General features: G+C 45.4%; 1 protein-coding gene across 1 annotated transcript in view; it reads left to right on the top strand.

Moving 5' to 3' along the window:
• The first annotated feature begins 3,092 nt into the window (after positions 1 to 3,092).
• The window catches only part of CCDC3 (coiled-coil domain containing 3), a 34,788-nt gene continuing 13,004 nt past the window's right edge, over positions 3,093 to 24,876 (top strand). The window contains exons 1-2 of the mRNA XM_069003823.1: positions 3,093 to 3,517; positions 4,519 to 4,693. Of these exons, the coding sequence (XP_068859924.1) occupies positions 3,093 to 3,517; positions 4,519 to 4,693 (600 nt within the window). The remainder of the gene's footprint in view (positions 3,518 to 4,518; positions 4,694 to 24,876) is intronic.

The raw sequence follows: 24,876 nt of genomic DNA, 5'->3' as shown, positions 1-24,876 counted from the left end.
GAGGGCGCAGGACAAGATGAGCCACCCCAAGCCCTTAAAGTGACAGTTGGCACAGCACCTGCAAACATGAATGGAAGAGAACAAGGAAATCAGGCACTTCCAAGTGAGAGGTATTTTTATGTGCAGACTTACACTCCCACTGTGTCTGCTCCAGAATTATGGCTAAGACCCACTTTCAGCTCATTCAGTTCTGAAGTCAGCTCCATGGACACCTGCTTTATCCCCAAAATGCTGACATGACCACTCTGCAGAATGACAGAGAAATTACACAGAACATTAATTATTTGCGTCCACACTCTGGTAATCCACCACCAAAAAGCAATTTGGAGACCATCAGCCAGCACCAGTGTATGCCAGCAAATGCTGTTGGTGTTTTCTGAGCTAGCTGACTGATTCAAGCACTCTAATCAAATATAAGCAGTTTAGGCTATTAATAGTAGTATTAAGGAAGGACATCCATATTTTGCTTGTGAGCTGCCTGTCCTTTCTCACCCTGTCCTCCCTCCCAGCTAAATTATGTTATGTTATGTTATGTTATGTTATGTTATGTTATGTTATGTTATGTTATGTTATGTTATGTCTAAATGAAATGTGAGGAACAGCAGAACAGATCACAGCTTAGATCAGATATTTCCAAAGTGGTTTGAGGACAGTTGACCATTATTTACTTGCAACACACAGTAAACACAGATGAAGGTTAAATATGAGGCTTTTCTACCCAGAAGATATCAATCTTGGATGTATACATAGAGGAGGTAGCAATTGCATGTCACACAAGCCGAGAATTTGGTTCCTAGGACAAAACCGACCAACCTATGGTTACAAACTTCTCATCAGCTTCTTGGGGCTCTGCCTCCTGAGTTGTGGCACTGAAGTAATAAAACACATGCATGTTGTTGCCCACACTGAACACTAGATTTGTGTGGGTGAAGCTGCCAGGCTCTGACACCAGTAATACTGCTTGGAGAGACATGGAGAGACCACCTTGGATGAGCTGTAAATCTCTCCCATCACTTGCAGCACTTCTCTATTCTTTGCCAGCATCTCAAGATACCATTTCTCCATAGAAATCTGAGGTTCATATCAAAGCCTCCATTTACAATGGATTGCACAAAATGCCTCCAAAACTGCCTCAGCTTTATCTGAAGTCAACATCAGCCTCAATTCTTTGGTTTACTCTTTTCTTTTTTAATTTATGTATCTAAAACCTACTGAAAGAGGCTATGAAACCTTCTCTACCACAGTTTTATCCCTTCAGGTTCCACAGCAAAAAGCAGTTTTTCCTAATGGTTAACATTAAAGAAATACTGAGCTGGTTGGTCTTTTGGGATTTCTTGGGGATATTTTCTTTAAAAAATTCGGAATTGTCTTAACTTTTTTTCCTGAAAGTTGGAAGCAATTTGTTGATCTTTGAGAAACAGAGGGAAAAAATTTAGAAAAACTCTATCTGTCATTCTGAAATATTTGTTAGGAAAAAAAAATCAAAATATTTTTCTCTTTTAGCAGGAAGCAATTTTGCTGTTTTTCCATAAAACTTCGATGAAATGTATTATAGAATCATGCCATCATGAAATATGAACATTCCTTTTTTAAACTCTTCAGCACACAGCTGAGTCTGATGAAACTATTCCAGATGAAGACACTTGTCACTGAAGATATTTTGTCTCACTATTATGAAGTTGACTCAGCATTATTTAACTGATGATTCATTATTTACACATTATTTTGAACCCTAGTCCTGCACAAGCACTCTCCTATACCAGGCACAGCATGAACATGAAACAAAGAGGCACCTTCTGCTTCCACGAGCTCCTAGTCCTTGCAGAGGACTGGAGAGACAGATGGAGGGTGAGATTAAAGGAACCAGCTAGGACATGCTGTCAGACTTTGAGTAACTTTTACAGCTAGGGAGAGGTTTAACTGGGACTATGTCTCCGTGGTATTAATATAAAGAAAAAGCTCCAAAAGATTTTAAGCATCCCATGCCCATTCCTGAGTATTATCCCAAGCGAGATCAGATGTAGGAAAAGGAGAATACTGAAATAGAAAGAAGCTGTTGGGGGCTGTGAGTGGTGCAAGACCCCCAGGGATCCTTGGGAGAAGCTCCACTGCAGTTTGTATGTGGGGAGAGGGTCAGTCTTTGAGCCATCTGCCAAAAAGCTGGAGAAGCCCTAAGCTGCATCAGACTGTTCTAGGATGAAGCAGTGGGAAGTTTAAATATATTGAGACCTGGCTTTTTTTCTTTTACCTTGCTCACCAGATGTATTTTGGAAAATGACTGCGGGCTGCTATGAAGAGCTGCTCTCCTCCACTTCCAAGTTTTTCTCCAGCTTCATTTGAAGTGGAAGAAGTGGATGACCAGGGTTACAAGTTTGTACACAAACACATCTTAAGTTTCCCAGGATTTTCTCTCCTAGGAGAGCTGTGCACAGCCCCCTGCTCCCCTGGGACCCTTGCACTCCCAACACCCTACGAGCCACACCTTCACCTTCCAAAGCCCTGGGTGCCACCGGTGTCCACCCCAGGTCCAGGAAGTGTCTGTCAGCAGCTGTCCCCACTCCGGAGTGTGCTTGCCTTTCCCATGTCTGCTCTTTCACGTCTTCCCTCTTTGTAGTCTCCATCCTGTCCACCTTTTCCCTTTGCATTCCTCCTCTTTTGCAACTCTGCCTTTGCATCCCTCCCCTTTGTAGCCCTCCCTTTTCACCTCCCCCTTTGCACCTCTCTCACTTACATCCCTCCCATTTGCATCTCTGCCTTTTCCCATCCCTCCCCTTTGCATCTCTGCTCCTCGCATCTCTGCCCCCGTACACCCCCTGCCCCTCGACCCTCTGCATCTTCACCCCTTCGCACCCCAGCCTGCTTGGCTCTCAGCTCTCCGGGCATCTGCCCCTGGCACCCTCCACTCCTCCCTCCCGCCCCTTTGCACCCCCACCCCTTCTCATCTCCGCCTCGCTGCCTCCCTGCGCTGTCCCCCACCCCCAGTTCCCCGCAGCCTCCGGGGCAGCCTCAGCGCCTCCGGGCCGTCCTGCCCCCCGCTCAACCCTCCCTGACCCCCGGCCCTCCTCTGCCCGCCCGGCCCGGAGCCGCCCGCGATGCTGCCGCTGCCGCTGCCGCTGCCGCTGCCGCTGCCGGTGCCGGTGCTGGGGCTGCTGCTGGTGCTGGGGGGCCGGGCGGGCGGCGGGGGGGGCTGCCAGCTGCCGGCAGAGTGGCGGCCGCTCAGCGAGGGCTGCCGGGCCGAGCTGGCCGCGATCATCGTGTACGCGCGGGTGCTGGCGCTGCACCCCGACCCCTACGGCGCCTACAACTACCTGCCCTGGCAGAGGGGCCCCCCCGGCGGCCCCCAGCAGGGAGCAGGGGACCTCTTTTATTCGGCCGAGATCGAGCTGCTGTGCGACCAGGCGTGGGGCAGCATGCTGGAGGTGCCCGCCGGCTCCCGCCTCAACCTCACCGGCCTCGGCTACTTCTCCTGCCATTCGCACACCGTCATGCAGGGCTACGCTTATTTCTTCTTCCTCCGGTGAGTCCTGGGGTAGGGGGAGCCGGGGGGGGGGGGGCGGTTAGGATGTCGCATCCCGGCTCCGGGGCATCTCCGCGGGCGGGGGATGCGCGCCCGCCCCTGCCCGGAGGGTTCTCTCCGTCCCGCTGCCGCTCTCCCCGCAGCGCCTTCTCCTTTGCGCTTCCACCCACAGTTTCACAGAGAAAGAAAAACCCGAAACACCAGACTCCATAGTATTCCAGCACTGTCGGCCAGCAGATGCACGGGGAGCTGCTGTTGAGTAGCTTGTGGGTGCTGCTGCTTTTGTTTTTCACGGCAGGACGGTCACAGAGCTGGAGAGAGGCCAGCGCCTGTTTGCCGAAGTTTGGGACGGGAGTTTAAAACCCATCCCCAAATATTCACCCGATAGCTTTCCATCGACTCTCTCGAGTCCCAGCCAAACCCTGACTTTGGGCTCATCGAAAGAATAAGAAAATAAACCACAATGTGGGAACAGAGCCATCACTGTGACCTTTCAATTCAAGAGCATTTGCGAAATACTACTCAGTGGCTTGTTTTGAAATACTTGCTATATTCTTACACAGCGTGCATAACAAAACTCATTTTGATGCTGTCTAGAGCTTAGTCTGTAGCTACATCTTTAAACACATTCTATTGACACAAGTTGTTTATTGACTGTTTGAAGGAATACTTAAACTCTGGGCTCAAGGGCAAAATGATACAAATTCAGTAGAAAATGTGGTCCAAAATACAGATTTGCCTCCTTCATGGAATTTCATTTCATGGGTGTCTGCAGGGTGGTAGAAGCCTGTTAGATCCTTACTGCTGCTGCCTGATCCAGTCCCCGTGGTGGACATTGTCATTTTGGTGACTTAAGTGCCAGGAGAGCTGAGAGCCACTTGCCAGCTAAAAGTCTGTGTGACTTTTTTGTTGAGCCAAGCTAAAGTATGACAGGGGAGTTCTGCAGGAGAAAAAGTGCTGTTCATTGTCACAGTGGGCTGCCTATGCAATCTGTGTTCCAGAATGGATGAGAACTACATCCTCCTGCCACATGGAGTCAACTTCCAGGAGGCGATTTTCCCTGATACCCAGGAGAACAGAAGGGTGTTTGCCAGCCTTTTCCAGTTTTCAAACTGCTCACAAGCACAGCATGTGTTGAGCTTCTCCAGTGACTGGGAGATTCAAGAGGACAACCGGGTAAGGGTTTTATTTGGTCTCCAGGGCTTGTTTTCTAAATGGGCATAGGCATTCCCACGTTCTTTGTGAACATATGTATATGAATGCAGAGCAGCAGGTCTATGATTTTCCTGTTCCTTGGGTGGTATCACTAGCAAAGTAGCACATTGGTGAGGAGATATTAAACTGTTTTCAAAGCTGACCTCTGTGTTAGCTCTTTATCTTCCCATGGACCTGAGCAAAGCTTGCTATCAACCTGTTCATAAGCAATAGGTTGAAAATAGTATTGATTGTGATCCTGTCCTCCTCCATCCCAATCGTTCCTGGGTTTGCTATCTCTAGACCTCATTTTTTAACTTCAGCTGAAATGTTCAGGAGCAGAGCTTTGCTTTTGTACTTCTGTGTTCATCTCATGTAGCGAGAGCAGTGCCTGGACCATGACAGACTGTAAGGGATTGTTCTTGCCTGACTCCACATAACAGCATAAACATCTACTGAACTAATTGCCCTAAGCTGCCTTTGTAGCAGCTGGGGAAAAATAGACTCTTGAGGGCACATTTCATGTGAGCAATGAAGGCAGGATTTGTCTGTGCCATGCCAGCACTTAGTTCTGAACAAGACAGATGAAATGTCTCTCTCCTTTCAAGGGAGGCCACAGAACGTAATTCACCATCTAGGGGATCCTCCCTTAAGGAAGTATGGAAAGTCCAAAAATGCCCTCTGTTGGTGTCTTCTGAGCCCCTTTATGGGATTAAGCCCCTTTATGGATTTGTGTGTGTAATAAATGCAGGATTTTAATAAATACTTATTTGGGATAGAGGAGCAACCTCCTGTTATGTGTGTACATGTCCTGGATGTGCATATACTTTTGAAAAAGGGAAACTTGGACAGCTGGTTTAGTGCCAAACCTTGTTTTGTGAGGCTGGTGGTTTCCTCTGGTAGCTGAGAACATTTTAAGCACCTCTCTAGGTCAGGATGGACAGGACAGGTATCATCACTTGTGTTTTCTGTGGATTCACCCAAGGCACGATGTTTATGTATGACAGCAGATGCATGAGTGGCTTGTTTGGGAGATGGATGGAGGGAATTCAAAAGGCTGAGCCTTTTCCTTTTGCCACCTGGCCAAATGCCAGCATACAAAGTTTGAGCTGCTTTGTGGCCATCTGGCCAGTGACACAGCTCTTCTCCTTGGGATGCCCTGTGAGCAAGGGTTTTCTTCCTGCTGATATTTTGGGGAGGGAGTGTGGAACGGTGCTGTTCAAATATATGTGTGGGGACAGCAGCAGGAATTGATGTTTAAGAGGACGTTAATCATCTTACAATTAAATCACAGAGCTGTAACCCTGTCTGGGCAAGAAAGGGGAGGTGGAGAACCCTGGTCTCAGCCCTGCCTCCTCCCTCCCAGCTCCCCTGCTCCCCAGTGCCCCAAGCAACATACTTGGCAAGTAAAGGTGCCGGTGCTGCCAAATCCACAGATTTTTGTCCAGGGGAGCAAAGTGGTGTTGCGGGGACCACCAGATCCAACTGCCTGTGTCTGCTTGTGATGCCTCTGCACTGTTTATTTAGTCCTGCTGAGCTAAATGTAGGGGATCTTGATGGGCTGGTGCTCATTTATGCCAGCGGTGAATCTCACCAGTCAGCTTTAATGGCAATCACCAGGCACAAACCCGCAGGGTAAGTTGGGATGACCCTCAGTATATGTATCAAAAGCTCATTTCAGCTGTTGCACTCTTTGACCCACGCAGCTGTGAGCAGACTGGGGGGGATTAGAGCTGCTGGTCCCACAGACAGGGGCTGGGGGTTTTACATGCTTCAACACCCACCCATCCAGTGAACAAATTCAGCACAACTGATGGACACTTTGTCTCGCCTTCATAATGAAAAGTAAAAGCTTCCTTTGCACCAGTTAAAAATAGTTTGGGCTGACTGTGCTCCCATTCAGCTCCTGCATCTGTGTTTGCCCAGCCGAGCGCCAGCTCCCGACGCCTGTGTGCCCCAGCCTGGGAAGGGGTTGACATTTCTGGCTGCTGCAATATTAGGAATTTGTTTCTCAGCTCTTCCCAGGTACAGCTCTCTTTTGTGTTTCCCTCCTCTCTCTGCCTTGTTACATGCAGTGGTGGCTTTCCCAGTTGCCACCGTGTCTGCTCGCATCCCAATACAGTGTGAGCAATTACCATTTCCAAATGTGCTTGGCCGAGCTGCCCCATGCTGGCTCCTAAGCTGAAATCTGTGGTGTATGCCAGCCTCATGGCACAGAAAGTGAACATAACACAGGACATTATTCTTGAAGTTTTTGGAAATAACCTCTTTGGGAGCTAGGTACATCCAAAGGGGGTTTCTGTGATGGTGTCAAATTGTGGAGAGCTTGGACAGGGAGGGAAGGGTTGTCTCACACTGTAGTGAGGAGTCAGGGGTCTCACTAGCTGTTGTGTACTGACATAAATTGTTACTTAAAATACATCATGGATGTTTTGTGCAGTCAGAGAGAAGAGGTGGAAATGTTGAGGTGTTCAGAGCAGAAGGCAGCTGGGATGTAGGTCTCCTTCCAGGAGTTCATAGGTAGGGTCCTGCCTCCAGGTGTTGGAACAGCTGTATGCAGGGGCACCTTAAAAAGCAGCAGGCCAGAGGAGGTTTGGAATAAACAAATGATGAAATTTTCTGTTTACAGCTGAATACCATACTCTGAAAGACTTTTGAATCCTGCTCTTGATATATTTCTGGGGTGGACACTTTAAGGGAGGTTTCAGCACTGGGAGCACATGCAGCTGCAATGGATAACTTGTATTTGCAGCTCTGGGATGCTCAGCCAGAATGTGAGAAAACCCCATGATGGATGAATATCTTTGCTTCATGTAATACTGCTCCCAGCAAGAGGTCCCTTCTGCAGGGTGTGCCTGAGCTGGCCACAGAGCAGGTGACCCAAAAGTGACCACTGCCATGTTATCCTCCTGCTTGGTGTCTTCTGTCTGCGGTTCTCCTTGCATGCAGGCAGCCTTGTCTGGGCTGCCCAAGGGGTGAAACGAGGAAAACCCTGACAGCACCTTTTCCTCCTTCCAGCAAATGTGTCTGATGATGCAAAAGAGAGCAAAGAGATGTACAGGAACTTTTTGATGCACTGGGATGTGCCACCTGCCTTTTCTATCATGGGAAAATGCTTTTAATTTTCAGAAAGCACCATGGCATGTGATGAAAAGAGGTCAGACCCAAGGCACATCTCGTTGAATATAATACTTTCCTCATCCTGGGCCTGCTGCTCTTGCTGTAAGCGAATTCCAGCTGCATTTTTAAGCCCCTTGCAGTCTGGGCTAAGAGCCAAATGCTGCTTTCCATAGTCTTCCCATAACCCCACAATCTCATAAATTCACTTAGATGCTTGTTCTGGCCATGTCAGAGAGCAACAATAGCTCCTGCTGTTGTTTCTTTAGGCACTTGCATTTTTGCCTCCACATTTGCAGAGGCAAATACTAATGTGGCTTCATCTTGACTTTTCTTTCAGCCCCTTAATGATGTTTGCAGACCTCTTGCTTTACTCCAGTTCATTGTTGCAGTGGTTTCCACAAGGTTGTTTCTAAAACCAAGGGGTGATGCAGCACATTGGGATTGAAATCTAGCCCCCCTGCAAAGTCTTACCATTTTAGTGCAAATCTAGGGGCTGTAATTTCTCCTCCTGGCCTTCTGCAGGGTTGTGTGATCTCATAAATAAGACCTTGTTGCACACAAGGGATTACACAAGAAGTGACTCGAGGTCTGGTGTCAATAAGGACAGTAGAAATTTCTGGCAGCACTTGTAGTTATTATTCAGAGGGGCTTTAACTCTTGGTCTTGTCAACAGATTGGTAAGGAAATGTGCTCTTTTGGCCTCTCCTTTTATGTATGCAGGAGAGTTGCAAAATGACCCCACGTGCATCACAATAAGGGAATAATGTCAAGGTGTCAACACAATCGTGAACAACACTGAGAGCACTGAGATAAAGTCCACAGAAATTAAGGAGTCCAGTAACTTCAATTAGGCTTGGCAAGATTGCAGGGGGAGACTATACCTTTTATTAAGCCTCTCTCCCTGCATTGACTCTCTTCCTCTCAAGCAGCAGGGACACAACCATACTGTTACCTCAATTGATTTAGATGAATGGACTTGCTGTCTGAGGTACCTCCAGAGCTATAGCTGGGTAATTAATAGAGCTTTTATGAGAGTAGTCAGTATCCCAAATAAAAAAACCAAGGTAATTAGTGGGTTAGCCTGGCAGTCTACAAGTATCTGTTTAGCATCTCCAGGTCTGGATCTTCTTCTCTGGTGGCACCATGGCTGCTGTAACAACCTAATGACATGACTGGGACACCTCGAAGACTTTGGAGCAGCTGAAAAGGGAACAGCACAAGAAAAGCAATGTAATTGCATAAATGGCTTTGCCATTATTGTGCAAAGCAAAATTTAAATTAAATTATATTCTTCCTCTGTGGAAGTAGAGGAAATGGCTTCACAATTATTTGTATTTTCACAGCTCCTGTGTGCATGGACTGGGAGCCACTGGGTTGGGTAAATCCCTGATCTCTTTGCCTACCAGAGAAAGGCTTGTTCACGTGATGTTTGCTGTGGGGACTTCTTTTAATCCATCTCCCAGGCAACATGCCCCTGGAAAGGGGGAAGAAAGAAGGCAAGTTGGGAAAGTCCCCATAATTTTTCAGACCACCCTGATTTTGGAAGTGATTAAATAGAATAATGTCCAGAGAGATCCTGAGCTACCTTGGATGCATGGGCCAGAGGTCTTCCTGTGGTGGCTGAGACATTGGTGGCTGAGACATTGTTGATGCCAAAAGTGACTCTGCTCTGTGAGTCATGCAGACCCTGGCCACTGGGAAGAATAAGCTGGTAATTGTGTTGTTCATGTTATCCACAACATTAAAATGAAAAAGTACTATTTTTTTTCTCTTCTTAAAGTTAAGAACTTCTGCTCTTCCAGAGTTCTCTCTCTGCTCTGAGTGCTGGGAGATGAATTTCAAGACTGGAAAATGCTGGTCATGGAGTTCAGAGCCAGCAGTTTTAGGAGAAGAACCAGTCTGAAAAAAAGCAGGTAGCAGCCTGGCTTGGTGGAGACAGTTCTCTTTATTTCCCATGTACTGATTTTTGGTGTTTGCTTGTGGAATGAGCTGCATTAGGGATCCTCCCTTCTCTGGTCTTAAGGCACTAGGGAAATACAAAATAATCTCAGTTCAAAACAGTGCTACATGGCAAGGGCAGTACAGAAAGACCTCAAAATAGAATTGAAGTGAGGTCCAATATCTAGAGGTTTGAAAATCTTTTACATGTGGTTTCTTGCCCTGCCATCGGTTAGAGGAGTTGTTTCTCCATGAACCTGATAGCATGATAGCAAATGCCATCGCTTCTGGGTTGTTTTCATAGTGATTTACAGCGCTTTTGTTTTCCTCCCAGAAACCCACCCAGGGTGTACCCCCTCCCTATAATCTGTGTTTAATTTGAGTACATGTAAGCAATATCAGATGAAATGGAGAACTGCTGACAAGTGTCTGGGACAAGGGAAGACCACGAGACTATTGATACACTTGAGTAACATCCCCATGAGTCTTTTGGCACAGAAATGGCATTGACTCTTCCGAATCTTCCCACCCAGGCTGTGGTAGGGGACTCTTAGAGTTCTGATTGGCATATCCCTATCAGTTTTCTATCTTTCCACATGCACTCAGGCTGATAAAATACAGAATAAAAGATCACAAAGGAATACATGATAGCTTTATCCACAGGAAGTTTCCATTGATATGGTCTTTATAATATTTATAACACCCAGAAGGTGTTCTGAACAGTGCTTCCCAGGAGAAAAATGGGGAGATATCTCTGGTTTTCAGTTGCTTCTTAGAGGCACATTATTTCTGTTGGGGGTAGGTAGGCTGATTTTTATATACAATGCAGGAGAGATGACCTAATGTAATGTGGAAACTTTGGATTTGGTATCATTTGTGAACAGTCATTGGGAAATGGCTTCTCCCCATCCATCTGAACTCTTGTCCCCCATGGCAGCCATGCTGGTGGGGAGGTGCCAAAGTGAGACCCCCACTTAGCACCCTCCTGGTACCAACAGGGGAGCCCAAAGAGTGCCACAGCTCCTGGTGAACGTGTCTGGACCATCTTGCTGCCTATCAAGCAATGCAGATTACTCCAGAGCACAGCTCTCTCTGAATGTGTCTCAGACACATCCAAGTACATAATATCCTTAAAAATATCCGGTTTCCAGCCCTCCGAGCAAGGGAATGCCAAGACAACCAGGGGTATGTGTGTGTGCGTGTGTGTGTGTGTGTGTGTGTGTGTGTGTACTGCTGCATCCTCAAAGGGTGAAGCAGCAATCCTTCCAGGAACTGGCAGGGAATGGAGAGCCACATGGCTCCAGGCTGCTTTTAATTATCCAGAGTCACACTTTAATGAAGGTCTGCCAAAAGCACTAAATCATTCCATATTTTGTGGCACAGGGCTGTCTGCTGCTGTACTTGAACTTGGTGGTGAACAGACCCCAGGCCCAGGACACCTTTTGGGTTCTCCATCTGGCCGGTGGCCACAGAGGCAGTTGATAGTTGCAGCTCTGCTGAGCTCTGCATGTTGAGAGATGCAAAGGTGGGGCTGAAGGGATCCTGTTGTCCCTGCTCTCTTTCGGATCCAAGGCTGTCTTCAGGGATGCCATACCCTTGGGCTTTCCAGCCCAGACATGGTTGAAAGACTTGCACTGGTGCTGCCAGGCACAAAGCCTGCTGCAGTGCTTTCTTAGCTGGATGAAGAATTTTTTGGGAGCCCCTGACCTTTGGAAGCCTCTTAGCCAAGGGCCAAGGCACTGTGTAGGTAGGAGAGGTGGGACTTTCATCGAGTTGGTCACATTCCCTTTATGGTAGCACAGAAGTGGCTGCGAGGGGTGAGGCCAGTGGGAAGTTTGAAGCCCACCCTGAGCACTCACATGTGAAGGTGAGCTGGGAATTGCAGCATTGTGGGGAGAGGTGGACCTCTCATCCATCCCCTCTGGAGATGACACTGTCATGGGAAAAGTGGCAACAAGAAGACATGAGGAGGCTGACTTCAGTCCATTGTCTCCTTCCCTGTGTATGAGTGATGCCTCTGCTTTCCTTCCCTCCTGTTCACGGCCTCCCCAGAGTGGGAAGGTGAGAAGGGACATCCCACCACACGTAGACTGCGAAGGGTGAAGGGAGAGGTGCAGGGAAAGGGCTGGTGGGGATCTGGGCTGTGAAATTGAGTAGTGCAGGGCAATGTGTGCTTGAAAGAGCTTGTGTCCAAAGCCGAATCCCCTTCCTCCACACAGGTTTGTGTACTCAAGGTGCTTCCCAGATACCTGGGACATGGCCTCCAAGGAGAAGAGTTGAGGTCGGTGTTCTTAAGGTGGATGTACCATCTTACTAACCCAAGGCAAAACAGAATGTGCAGTCCAAAGAAGCAGATCATGGGTATTTTTGAATCCATTTGTGCTTACGAGTCATACATGTCCCAGGAGGTTTCAGTCTCAGAGAGTGGAGGTATGGACTTTGCCTGGGAGCCACTGAAAGATGCTCAAATAGGAGTCCTGGCATCCTGCTCACAGTAACATACTGGGACTATTCCAGTGCTTTTGGTTGGGTTGGGAGCAGGAGGGGGAAAGAAACACCAGAGCTGGCTGCACATGGCTCTTCACCTGTTTGGATTTTCCTAGACCTTGTTTTGGGCCAATTCTTTTGGGGAATACATTCAGAGTGAGTTTCAGGCAAGTTTTCTGGGATAAGATCTGCCAAAATGAATGTGGGAGGTACCCAAATTGTGTGTTGTTCAACCCAATTTTGGAAGCCGCCACCACACCCTTCTGTAAATCTGTGAGTCTGTAGATGTGTTGGGTGGTTCTTGTGTGCAAATCCATACTTTGTGTTGGTCAGCAGGTGGAAAGGATGATTCACGTAGATCAGCAGTCCTGGACCAGGATCTCTCCTTGATGCACAAGATGCTTCTACAGTCATTGTGGGCAAACCTGTCCTTTGGTTTAGTTGCTGGCTTCAGTTGACCTTGAATCCAGGGAAAGTATTTTCTTTCAATTTCTCTCTTTCTCCTGACCCACCTGCGAGATATATACAAAAAAAGATGGAGCAAAAACATTTATTAAAATCAACAGCCACCAAAATCCAGCTGGCAGCTGGCAGGCAGGACACCTGTGATGCTGCCTGTAACCAGATCAGCCATTGTGGCTTATAGGGAGATGATCTTTTAATTTGGGACATATTTTCTCCCAGCCCATGCATTTTGATGTTTATTTTCACAAATGACAAGCCAAGTTGGCTCTGAGGCAGCAGGAGTTTGAGTCCCTAATGGAAGCTGCAGACGGAGCCTTTTAAAGCCGGTCCTGCCTCCGCCAGCCAAGGACCTTTCCAAATTCCCCTGGAGAAGTGTCCTTGCCCTGTTGTGCTCGGCCAGGAGCAGCCATGTGGTGCCAGGCTTGGCTTGGCCCCTGGCCCTGGCACCACTCAACCCCTTGCAGCAGCTAATGTGAAGTGACAAACCAAAGTGCCTGGTTTCGAGGGACAGGGAACATAGGGTTTTGGTGGACCAATTGCAGCTGACTGCTGCTGAAATCATTGCAGGTGCCTCTGGCAGCTGAGGCAGTGACTCCCTCCTTTTGCTGCTCCAGTCTGTCAACTTATTTTTGGAAGAAGGCTGCTGCAACTGTTAGTTATCTGTGAAAGGAATGACAGCAGGGAAAAGTACACCAAGGGAGAAACAAGTTTCCATGACACTGTAAAATACAAAAGGAAAATAATATGACTAAAAAGCCAGGTCTGAATTTCTGCCCAAAAAAACTTTTGAGCAAGCAAGGAAAAAAATATTTCCTTAGACCTGAAAGCACTTCATGGAATTGTTCTGCAGTATTTTTGCATTTCCTAGATGAGTAAGGAACCAGTAGCTACTGCAAGGGGGAATGTTGGTGCAATGTTTTATATCGAGATAAGATGGTGGACTAAAATGCAAGCTGGTGTTTACATGGCTGTTATCCTCAAACTGACCCATCTTCTTCACTATGCAGGGGCAGCAGAACTATTTCCATTCTGCAGAGGGTAAAAGCAAGGCAAATGTGTTGGGCTCTGTATCCTAGTCCAGTGGAGACAGTTATTTTTGATCCTGGATTTATACCCTCTGGAATTAGAAACAGCTGATTATTGAGTTATTTTTTTACCTGTAAACTTATTTGTTGAAATTCTGTGCCCTTCCCATCCTGTGACTTCCAGCCTTATTGCACAGGTAGTGCTGTACTTTGAGTAGGGAGTTTTCTTCAGATAGGTGACACATGAGCAGCTGGGGTTTGGTTGTTTATTCAAACAGAGCATGTTGGTGGTATGAAGTCTGGCTTCCTTCTTCAGGTGAATGGTGACTGGCATCCTCTCCATTTCCTCAAAATGCAATGAGTTTGTTGCTTTCATTTGTGTTTGCTGTACACCAGTTTCAGAGAATAATTGTTTGTTTGGCTTTCTTTTTGTATTTCCAGAGCCTTTAAACAGGGTACAAACACAAATATGTTCTTCTGGATGTTGCTTATTAGATTTTTTATTGTGGAAAACTATTTAGTTGCTTAACTGGATGGTGGTTGGGGAGAGAAAGGAAGGAAAGTCAAAGTGGAGGAACAGTGTGTACTTACAATGGCTCAGGATAGGAATAGAAATTCAGATGCTTTAAGTCCTAATTTCCCTTACATGGAGAAAGAAATCCTATTTCAGAGCCTTTGAAGCAAAAACACGGCAGCCACATCCACTCAAAATGCTCCATTTTGTTGCAGAGTGAGGAAGCTGTTTTCCACCTTAAAAGCAACATCCTGGGGTGTGGAAGATGAGCAATAATGAGGAAGGGGCTTAGTCACAGTAACCACAGAGCACCTCGGCCAGATACCTGCTCATCTCTTAAAAGAGCTCTGAGGTCTGAGTTGGCTGGGAGAGAGTTTATTCATGCTCTACAAAAGTTGTCTTAAGTGAGAATCTCTGTGTACACAGATTATCTGTGGGAAGGAAACTTGGTCTGTAAGTACCTCTGCAGGAGAGTCATCTGTAAGTAGAGATAAAGAAAAAATAACCACGTAAGTGAGAGAAAATTAAAATAACTCATGGAAATAGGAAATGAAGAAACAATCCACCAAAATGTGTGGCCAACTAATGTGGTGAAATCTCCATTATTTACAAGGCTTGGGTCAAGCTGGGAGATTGAGGTGGGTCAGAAGATATTCCTCTTTTGCTGCCTGCCTCTGGAGAAAGATCCATTGCATAGCTCATGACATGGCTGTGGGAGGGATTATATAGGGTTTCAGAGCACCCTGTTCCTGTCCTGTTATTCTTCAAACTGGATGTCTGTGCTGGCAGTAGTGACTTGCTGTCTCTGGAGAGGGTTTATGTCCCCCGTGCTGTGGCTGAGCAGCTCCAGGAGGTACCAGGTAGCATCCAAAGCCCACCTCCATCAGCTGGATTAAAAAAGACAACCTGGAGGCGAATCCTTCTGAAAATCACTTCCAAGTTCTCTGTGCCCTTCAGACAGCTACAGCTATGCTGGACATGAGTGCTGATGTTGTGAAAAGCCTCTAAGGATTGGAAACAAAGAGTTTTAAGAAGACCCCAGGGAAGCATTTTTACTACCATCAATGATTGGAGTTTTTTACTTTTACGTGTTTTAGGCTCAGGCACATTTTGTTTGAATTGAGTGAACACTTCATGATCTGTCCCTCAAAATCCTGTGTTTTCTTAAGTCTTGGTTGCAAAAGGCAGAGGAACAAATGTGATTCTTGCTTCTTTTCCCAAAGGTGTAGAATCCTCAATTAAATGTGTCCTGAAAAGAATACTTTGTGCTCAAATCTTGCCCTCTGTAATAAAAATGGCTTGAAACCACATCCAGTGACACAATCCTCATATATTTAATCCATGTCTGAAAGCAGCTGAACTACTGATGGGAAATGTCCTGGTGCTTCCAAGTCAGTGGCACTCTGGAGCCACTGGAATGCATCGCATCCTTACAGACAGTCATTGCTCAAGAAACACATTACAGATGTTGAGGATGTGAAGGAGCAGACCCCTTCCATCAAAGCATCAGGCCAAAGAAGGGCTAAAAACAAAATCCCAGACTGAAGACATCCCTGAGGCTTTTGCCTGCCTGTTCTGTGTCCAGACTTCAGGATCGACCTCTGGTTCCTGCTCATTGTCAGAAATGTCTGAAACAGGAGAAGCCTCCCGTGGTCCCTGCTAACGAAGTGGTGTTTATCACGCTCTGGTAATTGCATTTGCTATGGTATTTACAGCATTTCCTATGTTTTGAAATGGAGAAATCTCAGGCTTGCCCAGGGCTAATTGTGTACTTTAACCTGCTCCTAAGCCCACACATATCTTTAAACATTAACATACACATTGGCAGCGTCCTGGGGTGGCCTCAACCCCACAACTATCGAGCTGGGAACGTGGCTGTGGAAGTGTTAATGTTTCCTCTCGATATATATCAGAGGCAGTATCCTTCCTCTTTTCCAGGTCCTAGGAAATACTTTTTCTTTTTCTTTTTCTTTTTCTTTTTCTTTTTCTTTTTCTTTTTCTTTTTCTTTTTCTTTTTCTTTTTCTTTTTCTTTTTCTTTTTCTTTTTCTTTTTCTTTTTCTTTTTTTCTTTTTTCTTCCCCTTCCCCTTCCCCTTCCCCTTCCCCTTCCCCTTCCCCTTCCCCTTCCCCTTCCCCTTCCCCTTCCCCTTCCCCTTCCCCTTCCCCTTCCCCTTCCCCTTCCCCTTCCTCTTCCTCTTCCTCTTCCTCTTCCTCTTCCTCTTCCTCTTCCTCTTCCTCTTCCTCTTCCTCTTCCTTCCCACATAGTGTCAGCTGCAGTTGGTATTCCTGACTTCTGTAGAGCAGCATAGTGATTTGGAAATGCTTGCCCAGGACAATATGGGAGTGGAAAGATCTCCTAATGTTGCCCCCAGCGCTGAGTGTAGCCCTGCAAGTAACTGGTTTCAGATTCTGCTTGCCTTCAAGGCAAAGACAATATATTAATTGCAGAAACAGAGGTCATTTGAGCTCACATTGCGGTCTGGTCTTGGCCATGTATAAACTTATTTGTGTCTAAAAGGGACTGATGTGGTCCCGGGCCATTTATGCCACAACACCTTGACCATGACTGTGGCTCTGTCTCATTGGCTTCTTTTTCTGGATATAGCAGTTCCAGCTTAGATTCAGTGGATGAGGAAAAGTCCAGAGCTTGAATCAAGCATTGCAGCATGCCTGGATTCCTCCTTCTGTATCTGTTGCTGTATGGAGCAGGTGGCTTGAATTTGGCTGGAGCTTATGACGCATTTTGGAGTCTTTATCTTCTAGCTTATAAAGCCTTTTGGATAAAATTTGCTGAATGCATGAAGGATGTAGAGTTTTGTTTTGTGGATTTAAATCCAATCTTCTAAATTGCTTTAAAGCAATTCCTTGTGTTTCAAAATTCTGAAACCCCTGTCTCCCCCTTTTTTTTAATGCCTGGGCTCAATCACAGACTGATTTAGGAAATGGTGCAAAATGTGTAAATGAAATTAAAAACTATTTTAAAAAAATAGTGTTAGGAAAAAAAAAAGAAAAAAGGAGAGGACACATATGTTATCAATACTCAACCAAAAGGGAACACTGTCTCTAACACAGAAAGCCTTAAACTCCAAAGCTTGCAGAACAACTGGAATAATCTTTCTAATCCAGTCAACATTATTGGAACTGTCATGGAGCTCTTTGAATTACTTCAACATTGATTTTAGGGCTTTTTCTATTTGGACTTCAAGTATACACTGTAGATGGGACTCTGAACATATTTTTTTCTATGCATTTTATGATAAATATTCCTGCTTTGGATTGGCTTCTTGGTTGGATGTATTTAAGTATTAGTTGAATAGAGTTAAGGTGCGTGTCTACTTCAGTATTGATCTCAAAAAGTGAGGAAAGATTGAATTTCATTGCATACAACATTCTAAAGGGCTTCAGCCAACAGCAGAGTGGGGTATAGGAGTCCTTTTGTTATGTGCTTTAGTGTCAGAAGTCCTGAATTGGTGCAAAGTGGTGGGTTTCTGAGTAAGTAAAGTAAAAGACTGTCAGCATTCTCCCCTGTCTCCACCCCAAGACCCACAGTATGCCAAGAGATACCTAAGTCAGGTATCCATGGAAGAGTATGGGAAGAGGGTTCTAGTTGATGCTCTCCCAGTCTCCAGTGTTTTCAGGTGAAGGAGTCTCTGTGGTGAAGTAATTTCTGTATATTTATTTTTTCTATATATTCAGTGACATCCAGTCAATTTATCTCCCATAAAGCAGTCCAGCCTTCTCTTGAGAATCACAACTTTTTGATTGCCTTCAACCTGTTTCCTACATTATTATCTGATACTCCCAGCTGTTGTTCTAGAAGATGTTGTCAGTCTCTATTTTCTCCCTCCATGGCCTTTGTGGTTGTGTAGATCTTTATCCTAAACCCTCTCACAGGATAGGACTAAAAATCACAGACCAAGCTTAATGTCTGAGACTCAAAGAAGGTTGTTTCTCCCCTATCCTGGATAGGAATCAGCTACCACTAACACTCTGCAACGCAAGTCCTTGAGAAAAAAGGGAGTAAAGCCCCTTCCCTGGCTGTCTGGGACCTCCCACTGCTATTGCCACAGGGAAATTTCAAAGTTTTGCCTAGACTACTGGAAGTGCCAACAGGGAAAGCAAATATTTCTGTGTAAGACTTAACCCCAAGAAGATTAAATGCAGATGAATGTCAATAGTGCCAGCAACCTGTGAGAGAAAGTGAAAACTGAGAAGGATGTAAAAACAGAACATGGTGCGGAAAAGAAAAAAAGAAAAAGAAAGAATAAAATGCAAAACAGATTAGAATGAAATCAGGGAGAGGGAAAATTTCAATGGGGCTTTTTGCTTTCCCAAAAAAAGCACAGCATGAAGACCAACAAGAGCAGCACTGCAACAAGGGCTCATCAGTGTTAGCAGGTTGGGAGGTTCCAGGGATGAGCACGAAGTAGGGAGGGGGGTAGAAATGAGGGATGCAGCTTGATGGGATGCTACATGAACAGTAGATGCCTCTGGAAACTGGGGAGGATCCTGGAGGCGATGAATATCTTGTTTTTAGTCTTTAGTTCCCACTCCTTCAGTTCTGGAAGTCAATTGCTAGCCAGGGAAATGGTGATCCGTGGGAAGAGGTTTGGTTTTGTGAAGCTTGGCCCATGTTCTATAGGAGGAGAGCTGTACTGTTTGGAAAGCATCCATCTCGGGAAAATCATAAGTGGTAGGGCTGTCTAGACTAGTCAGGAAGGCACAAACAAATAACCAGGGTAAAATAGAAGAAGAAGAGAAAAAAGTGTGATTCCTCACCTAGAATTAAATTGTCAGGAAAAAAAATGAATCAAGGCTTCAAAGGATGCAAACAGAAGATGTTCTTAACTGGCTTTACTCTGAGGTTAACAAGGAGAGGAAATTAGACATGCTCATTGCTGGATTTACGTGTCGCTGCTGGAAGCGGGTGGGGAGATGCATGATAGGAATGTTACAATTAATTCTTATAAATCTCTTCCTAACAACCTTGTGGGCAGCGTGCAGGTGTGTGTGAGGACCTTGGCAGCCTGACAAAAATGTAATTATTGGTTATGGAGGTAGCAGTGCTCACTCTTTGGCACTTTGTCAATCAGCAGAGTGGTAATTAGCCATTGCTAGAGGCCACCGTGTTTCTCTGAAGAGGAAAGTAGAACCTCTTCAAACACCTGGATGTGGTCGGGATGAGAGCATGGGGGGAAGTGTGCCTTACCTGGGAGACTTTAATTACAGCAAGGATTTCCTGACTCAGAAATCAAACCAGAAATGTTCTGCCTCAAATTTTTTTCTCTTTTGACCTGCAGCTCAAAACTGTCAGCAATTTGCATCCATATAACCCAACCTAAATACAGTGGGTTTCTTAAGTTTTAATCTTTAGTTTTCCAGGGGTCATGGTGGACTTTCTATCACTGAGAAAGACGTTGGATCTCTTTTCTAGGAAAGATATGCACCTGCTGAAGTCATTTGGTGAGCAAAAGGAATGACTTCCAACAATTTTGTACAGGAAGTCTGATATGATCTGGTTTAAAGAGAGCTGATTCTTTTTGCCCTCATTGCCTTGTATTGGACAGCATGTTGTATTCTAGTTTGGCTGACAGAAAATGTGGGATTTGGGGCTATACTACATATAATGGAGAATTCACTGTCCTTGCCCCAAAGCCCATCCTTAGGGATTCTCCTCCCTGTGGGTCATAGAAAATCATGTATAGCCATGTTTACAAAGAAATCTGAACCACAGGAGTGGATAAGAAGCAGCCTTGAGGGCAGGGTCAGAAGCTGTCCAAGGCACCGTTTTTCCAATTTCTACCATAGCTGAAGAGTTAGGGTGAGAAAAAGCATTGCTGTATGGAGCCTTTCAAAGTTCCCCATCAAATGCAGTAAAACATTGCAGAGCAGCTTTAAAAACAAGGGGAAAACAAGGGCAAATACATCTCTGACACAGCAGCAACAGCCAAGAAATTCTTGTCATGCCTAGGTTCCTTCAAAGATGTGCACTGAGCCCTTTCACGCTCTTAGTGCTGTTTGCTGAAGCATTAAGGAAGTCAGAAGGCATCCAGAAAACTGGTTCAACTCAGCTGACACCATGGGGTTTGAAAAGGAGCAGGAAGGAGATGAAGATCTGCAGCCCACTGCTGACCTGCCACCAGCTGGGGACACAGTGATGCATCACGCTGGTCCTGCCGGTGCAGACTGTGCTCAGAGGTGTCCAGCAGCTGTTGAAAGGGAGGATGGAATAACATCTGCTCACAGGTGCTGCAGAGTTGCGGTTTTTTGGTCCCGATGAAATAGGGAGACAGATTTTTGGGGTAGCCTTCAGGAAGCTCTTGACTCAGCTGGCTATGAAGAGTGAAAGTGCCCCACAACATTGTCTTGCCCTTGAAGACAGGGGCATTCTGTAACATCGAATTGATTGTAATTTGTCAAAGTTGAGCAGAGCTGTGCCTTCTTCCTCTGAGCTTCTGCAAGCCTCGCAGATGCTGTGTGAGAATTACTTGTGAGCTGTAATGCCTGTAGTGGTTAAACACATAACAGACACACAGGGTGAAGATTGAGGAGTGCTCATTTGTGGTTGCTACAGACATTCTTTGTCATGGCCATTACTGTAACTTTATTGTAACTTAACCACATTTTTAATGTTCAGGCAACCCACAATTGTAAGCACTGTGTCACCACCCAAGATTCAAAACTCAGCTCAGAATCGATGAAATTATAACTGCATATAACCCCTTCTTGCAATTTAACACCAAGGGGAGTTGGCATGAGAAGACACTTACCTATCTTCTCAGGTAATGCAGAATTTATTATAGCACCCCTCCCTTTTCCTTTTCCCTTTTATGTGGTTTTGTACAGATCTCACAAACTATGAGCCATACATAGAAAATAAAGTAATAAATGAGTTTGAAATACGAAGACACATTCAGAATGTTTTGGATGAAAGTAGCTTTGTTGGTTTAGGGCATTGGTCTACTTTGATAAGTGGTAGAGGTGGTACATTGCTTGTGAGCTCTTCTTTCACCTGAACTTTAGGGCTGAGCCCAGTAATTGAATCAACTGATATTTAAGTTGCATTATCACTATAATTTTTGTGTTTCTTTATTATTGATACTTATGCAACAGTTCTAATTGACTGAAAAGTTTTTTGAATAATTAAGCTTTGAAATACCTGGGAATTATTCCCTCAGCAATCAAAGAATGTGGCATGAGTTTGCAACAGTCTTCATTAAATATTTAAGTCATTCACCCAAAACTTGAGTTTACACCTTCCCAGCAATGACACCACTGACTTCAAAAGGCACGACTAAGCTGTCACGAGCTGTTGGACAGATGGCAGCTTCTTTAGCTGCTCTCACATTATTTTTGATCTCCTTTCTGTTGCCGTATTCAAATTGCTGCCTGGCCATGGAAGCAAGTCTTGGACTCACAGCCTTGAGTCCATAGTAAAGCATCTCTGGTCGGTCACTCTCCAGCCCTAAAAGCAAGTGATCAGGGTAAATCTCATTTCTTGACATTTTTAGTAGATCTGAACATCTGTGACTTTTACTGAACTCAGTCCAGCTCCAACCTCATGGTTGTTCTGGTTGTATCTCAGGAACTCACTTCAGAACTGGAGTGTCTGAACAATTTTTACCTGGCTTTAAGGCATGGACAGTGATTAGCAGAGCTGGGAGGCAATATCCTTATATCTACTGAGTTCTTTTTGCTGCTAGACATCCACCTTCCTCCCCATGTAAAGCTGAAAGCAATATGCCTGTCTCTTTGCCTGTATTTCATGTGTGGTATTGTGGAGAGCGCTCATTACAGACAAGCTCAAGTGAATTCAGTGCTTAGCTGCAATTGCAAACATATAATGAATGTCTGTATTGCATTAGGATCTTTCCAGAAGGCATTGAAACACAGCCAGGGTGGCTTCACAGGCTCAGTGTTCTCCCAGCACTTGTTGGTTCAACTGTTCTTAAAAACTGTAGGAGTTTGGGAGAGCATGGATGTCAGCACCAGCAAAGATTTGCAGTGCATCAAGTGGCAGCAAACAGGCAAGTTGATTTAGAGCTGAGCCAGCCTCCTCTTTGTTTGAGCCTTCTGGAGGAACTTCAGGGAGAGAAACGTAGTGAGTTGTGGCAGGAGATGACTGTGGAGAGCCGCCAGCTGCTGTTTCTGAGTTATAATTGGATTACTCATTCCCAGAGCTGCACTGCACATCCATCACCACCTCCTGTCATCAGCTGAGCTGTGAGGGGCCTTCACCAGCCCAGTGAAACACCTCCACAGGCTGGAGCTGGCCCACCAGGAAGGATGGGAGGCAAATGTGGAACCAGTTGCATTGCAGGCTTTGCAATGGTTGTAAGGTCTCCTGTTTGAAGTTTCCCAAGCTATGGAGCTCAGGCAAAGCACCTGAGGGTAAAAGGATGTCTTAGTTTGTCAGATGTGTCAAATCAGTGCAATCTCCATCATGACAGGGAATGAGTCTGGTGAGTAGGAGACACGTAGTTTTGCTTGACAAATGTTGGTTCAGTTCACAGAGAGGCCTTGCTGCACAATGAGTAGATTCCTCCTGGGGGAAACACAGCCAGATTGCTCCAGATGCCTGTATGGTGTGCACCAGCTCCTAATGGAAACATGAGGGATTCATGGCTGGTCCTTCACACACCTTCTGAACCCTTTCCCTGTCTGTTTGCCTACCCTAAACACATCTAGAGCTTCAGTCCACAGATACATTCCTCTTGCTCCAACTGCCTTGCTCATGTGGACACAAACAACAGCCCCAGACTTTTTGGGGTGTCCTGCCTGAGACGTTGAGTTTTAGGCACACAAGTGTCACTGTGGGTTTCTGGAACTTTCAGTTACTTGTGTCTTCTGCCTCTCTGTTCTTTCCTTTAAGCCTGTCCACCTGGCAACTGCTCTGGCCAACTTACTGTTCAGGCATGGCTCAGGCCATCTGGGTCTGGCATGGCAAACGTGACAGGGTGGAGAAGTACAACATTATCCATGGCTTAGCAAGGGATTTCAGTGTTCTTTTGGTAGAAAACATGACCATAATACCTTCCAGCTGACCAGCATTGAACTGAATAATCTCAGGAGATCAGGAGCATCTTTACAGTATCACATCAAGGCATTTGCTCTAAAGTTTTCAAAAGCCTAATGTCTCAAGCAAAACTCAGCTTTGTTTTGTCCACAGTCAAGTGCAACCTCTGCCTCGCTTTCAATTTGCATCCAAAGCATTAAAGAAACATGGGTTCATCAACATGTTCATGAGTTTTTAGTAAGCTGGGATTCTGCTTTCTGCTTAGGCTGACATATGTTCCTGCCCTTTCCTTCTGTGCAGGAATGTGTCTCTTCATTTCCATGAAAAACTCCATGGCGAGGAGTTTCCTTTTATTCCTGCACATATCCTGAATTGCTTCATAAAAGTCACTGATGATGAGAGCTGGAATTATCTTCAGATTTTATAACTTGGCTAAAAAAACCTGGCTGCAAGATAAAACTTGACACATAAATCTCAGCCAGGAAATAATTTAGTTTCTCTCTTTCCATCAAAACAGCAAACAACTCATCCCACTCCCAAACAGTTGCAAAGTTCTCAATGGTAAAAGAGTATTTTAGGAAGGGATTAAATAAAGCAATGTTACTAAGTGGCAGAGTCTCTAGGGTGGGGAGAATGTGGAAGGAAAAACATGTGGAATTATGCAATTTCTTAGGATTTTTTTTGGTTGTTTTTTTCCCTTGAAATGCCTCACAAATATCCGGAGGGAGCAGTGTAGACCATCAGTTTGATTGACTTTCAGTAATACTGACTGCCATGAGAAATGTAGGTGCTGTATGCCAGTACAGGGATGTACTTATTGACAGGATTAAACAGCAAGGTAGAACTGAGAGATCAGCCTGGATGGGGCTCAGATTAAACAAATTGGTCACACCATTTTATTAGCTGAGTTTGTGTTGCAGTTTACATGTACTAACCCCTAAACCACTCCTGACTAATGAAGAGAGGCCTCAAATACCTTCTGGAAAGGGTCTTTACCATTCCCTCCAGAGGCTGAGTGCCATGTTCTTGCTGTGCTCTTCCAGATTAGTTCATACTCCCATTAATTTCTTACCTAGATGATGAGTGAGAATAAACGTTTCCTTCCATTCCTGCAAAAACCCCTTGTGTATCCTTCTGCTGGCTTTTCTGCTGGTTTTCTGACCCTTAGGTACAGAATAACAAGAGCAGTGACCATCAGCATGTTGTCGCCCAACCACTCACACCCATTTTGTTGGTGAATGGTGCCTAAGGAATGGTTAGGTTTGTATTCCATGGCCCAGTAAATGCAGTTGATGGAAGTTGTCGCTTTGATCATACTGGAAACCTTTGGTCCTGGGACCATGGACATTGCTCATGTATCTGAGCCATATCTAAGCCATGTTCACAAAGCCAGGATTTTCCCCTTCTTGGAAAATGTGGACTTAAATGACTTGATCAATGACACAGAAAGATACAGTTTTTATATTGCAAATTTGTATTGACTAGATCCCTCAGTATTGAAAGCTCAGTCACATGGGCCAGTGATGGGCAATTTATTTGGGATCCTTACTGAACAATGTGTTTCCAGATTGCTGGAGACAAGGCTGCAGTTATGGGCAATG

This window comes from Aphelocoma coerulescens, chromosome 1A (assembly GCF_041296385.1).
Source record: "Aphelocoma coerulescens isolate FSJ_1873_10779 chromosome 1A, UR_Acoe_1.0, whole genome shotgun sequence".
Lineage (NCBI taxonomy): Eukaryota > Metazoa > Chordata > Aves > Passeriformes > Corvidae > Aphelocoma > Aphelocoma coerulescens.
Note: the sequence above shows the minus strand (reverse complement) of the source record. Positions and strands in the feature narration are given on the sequence as shown.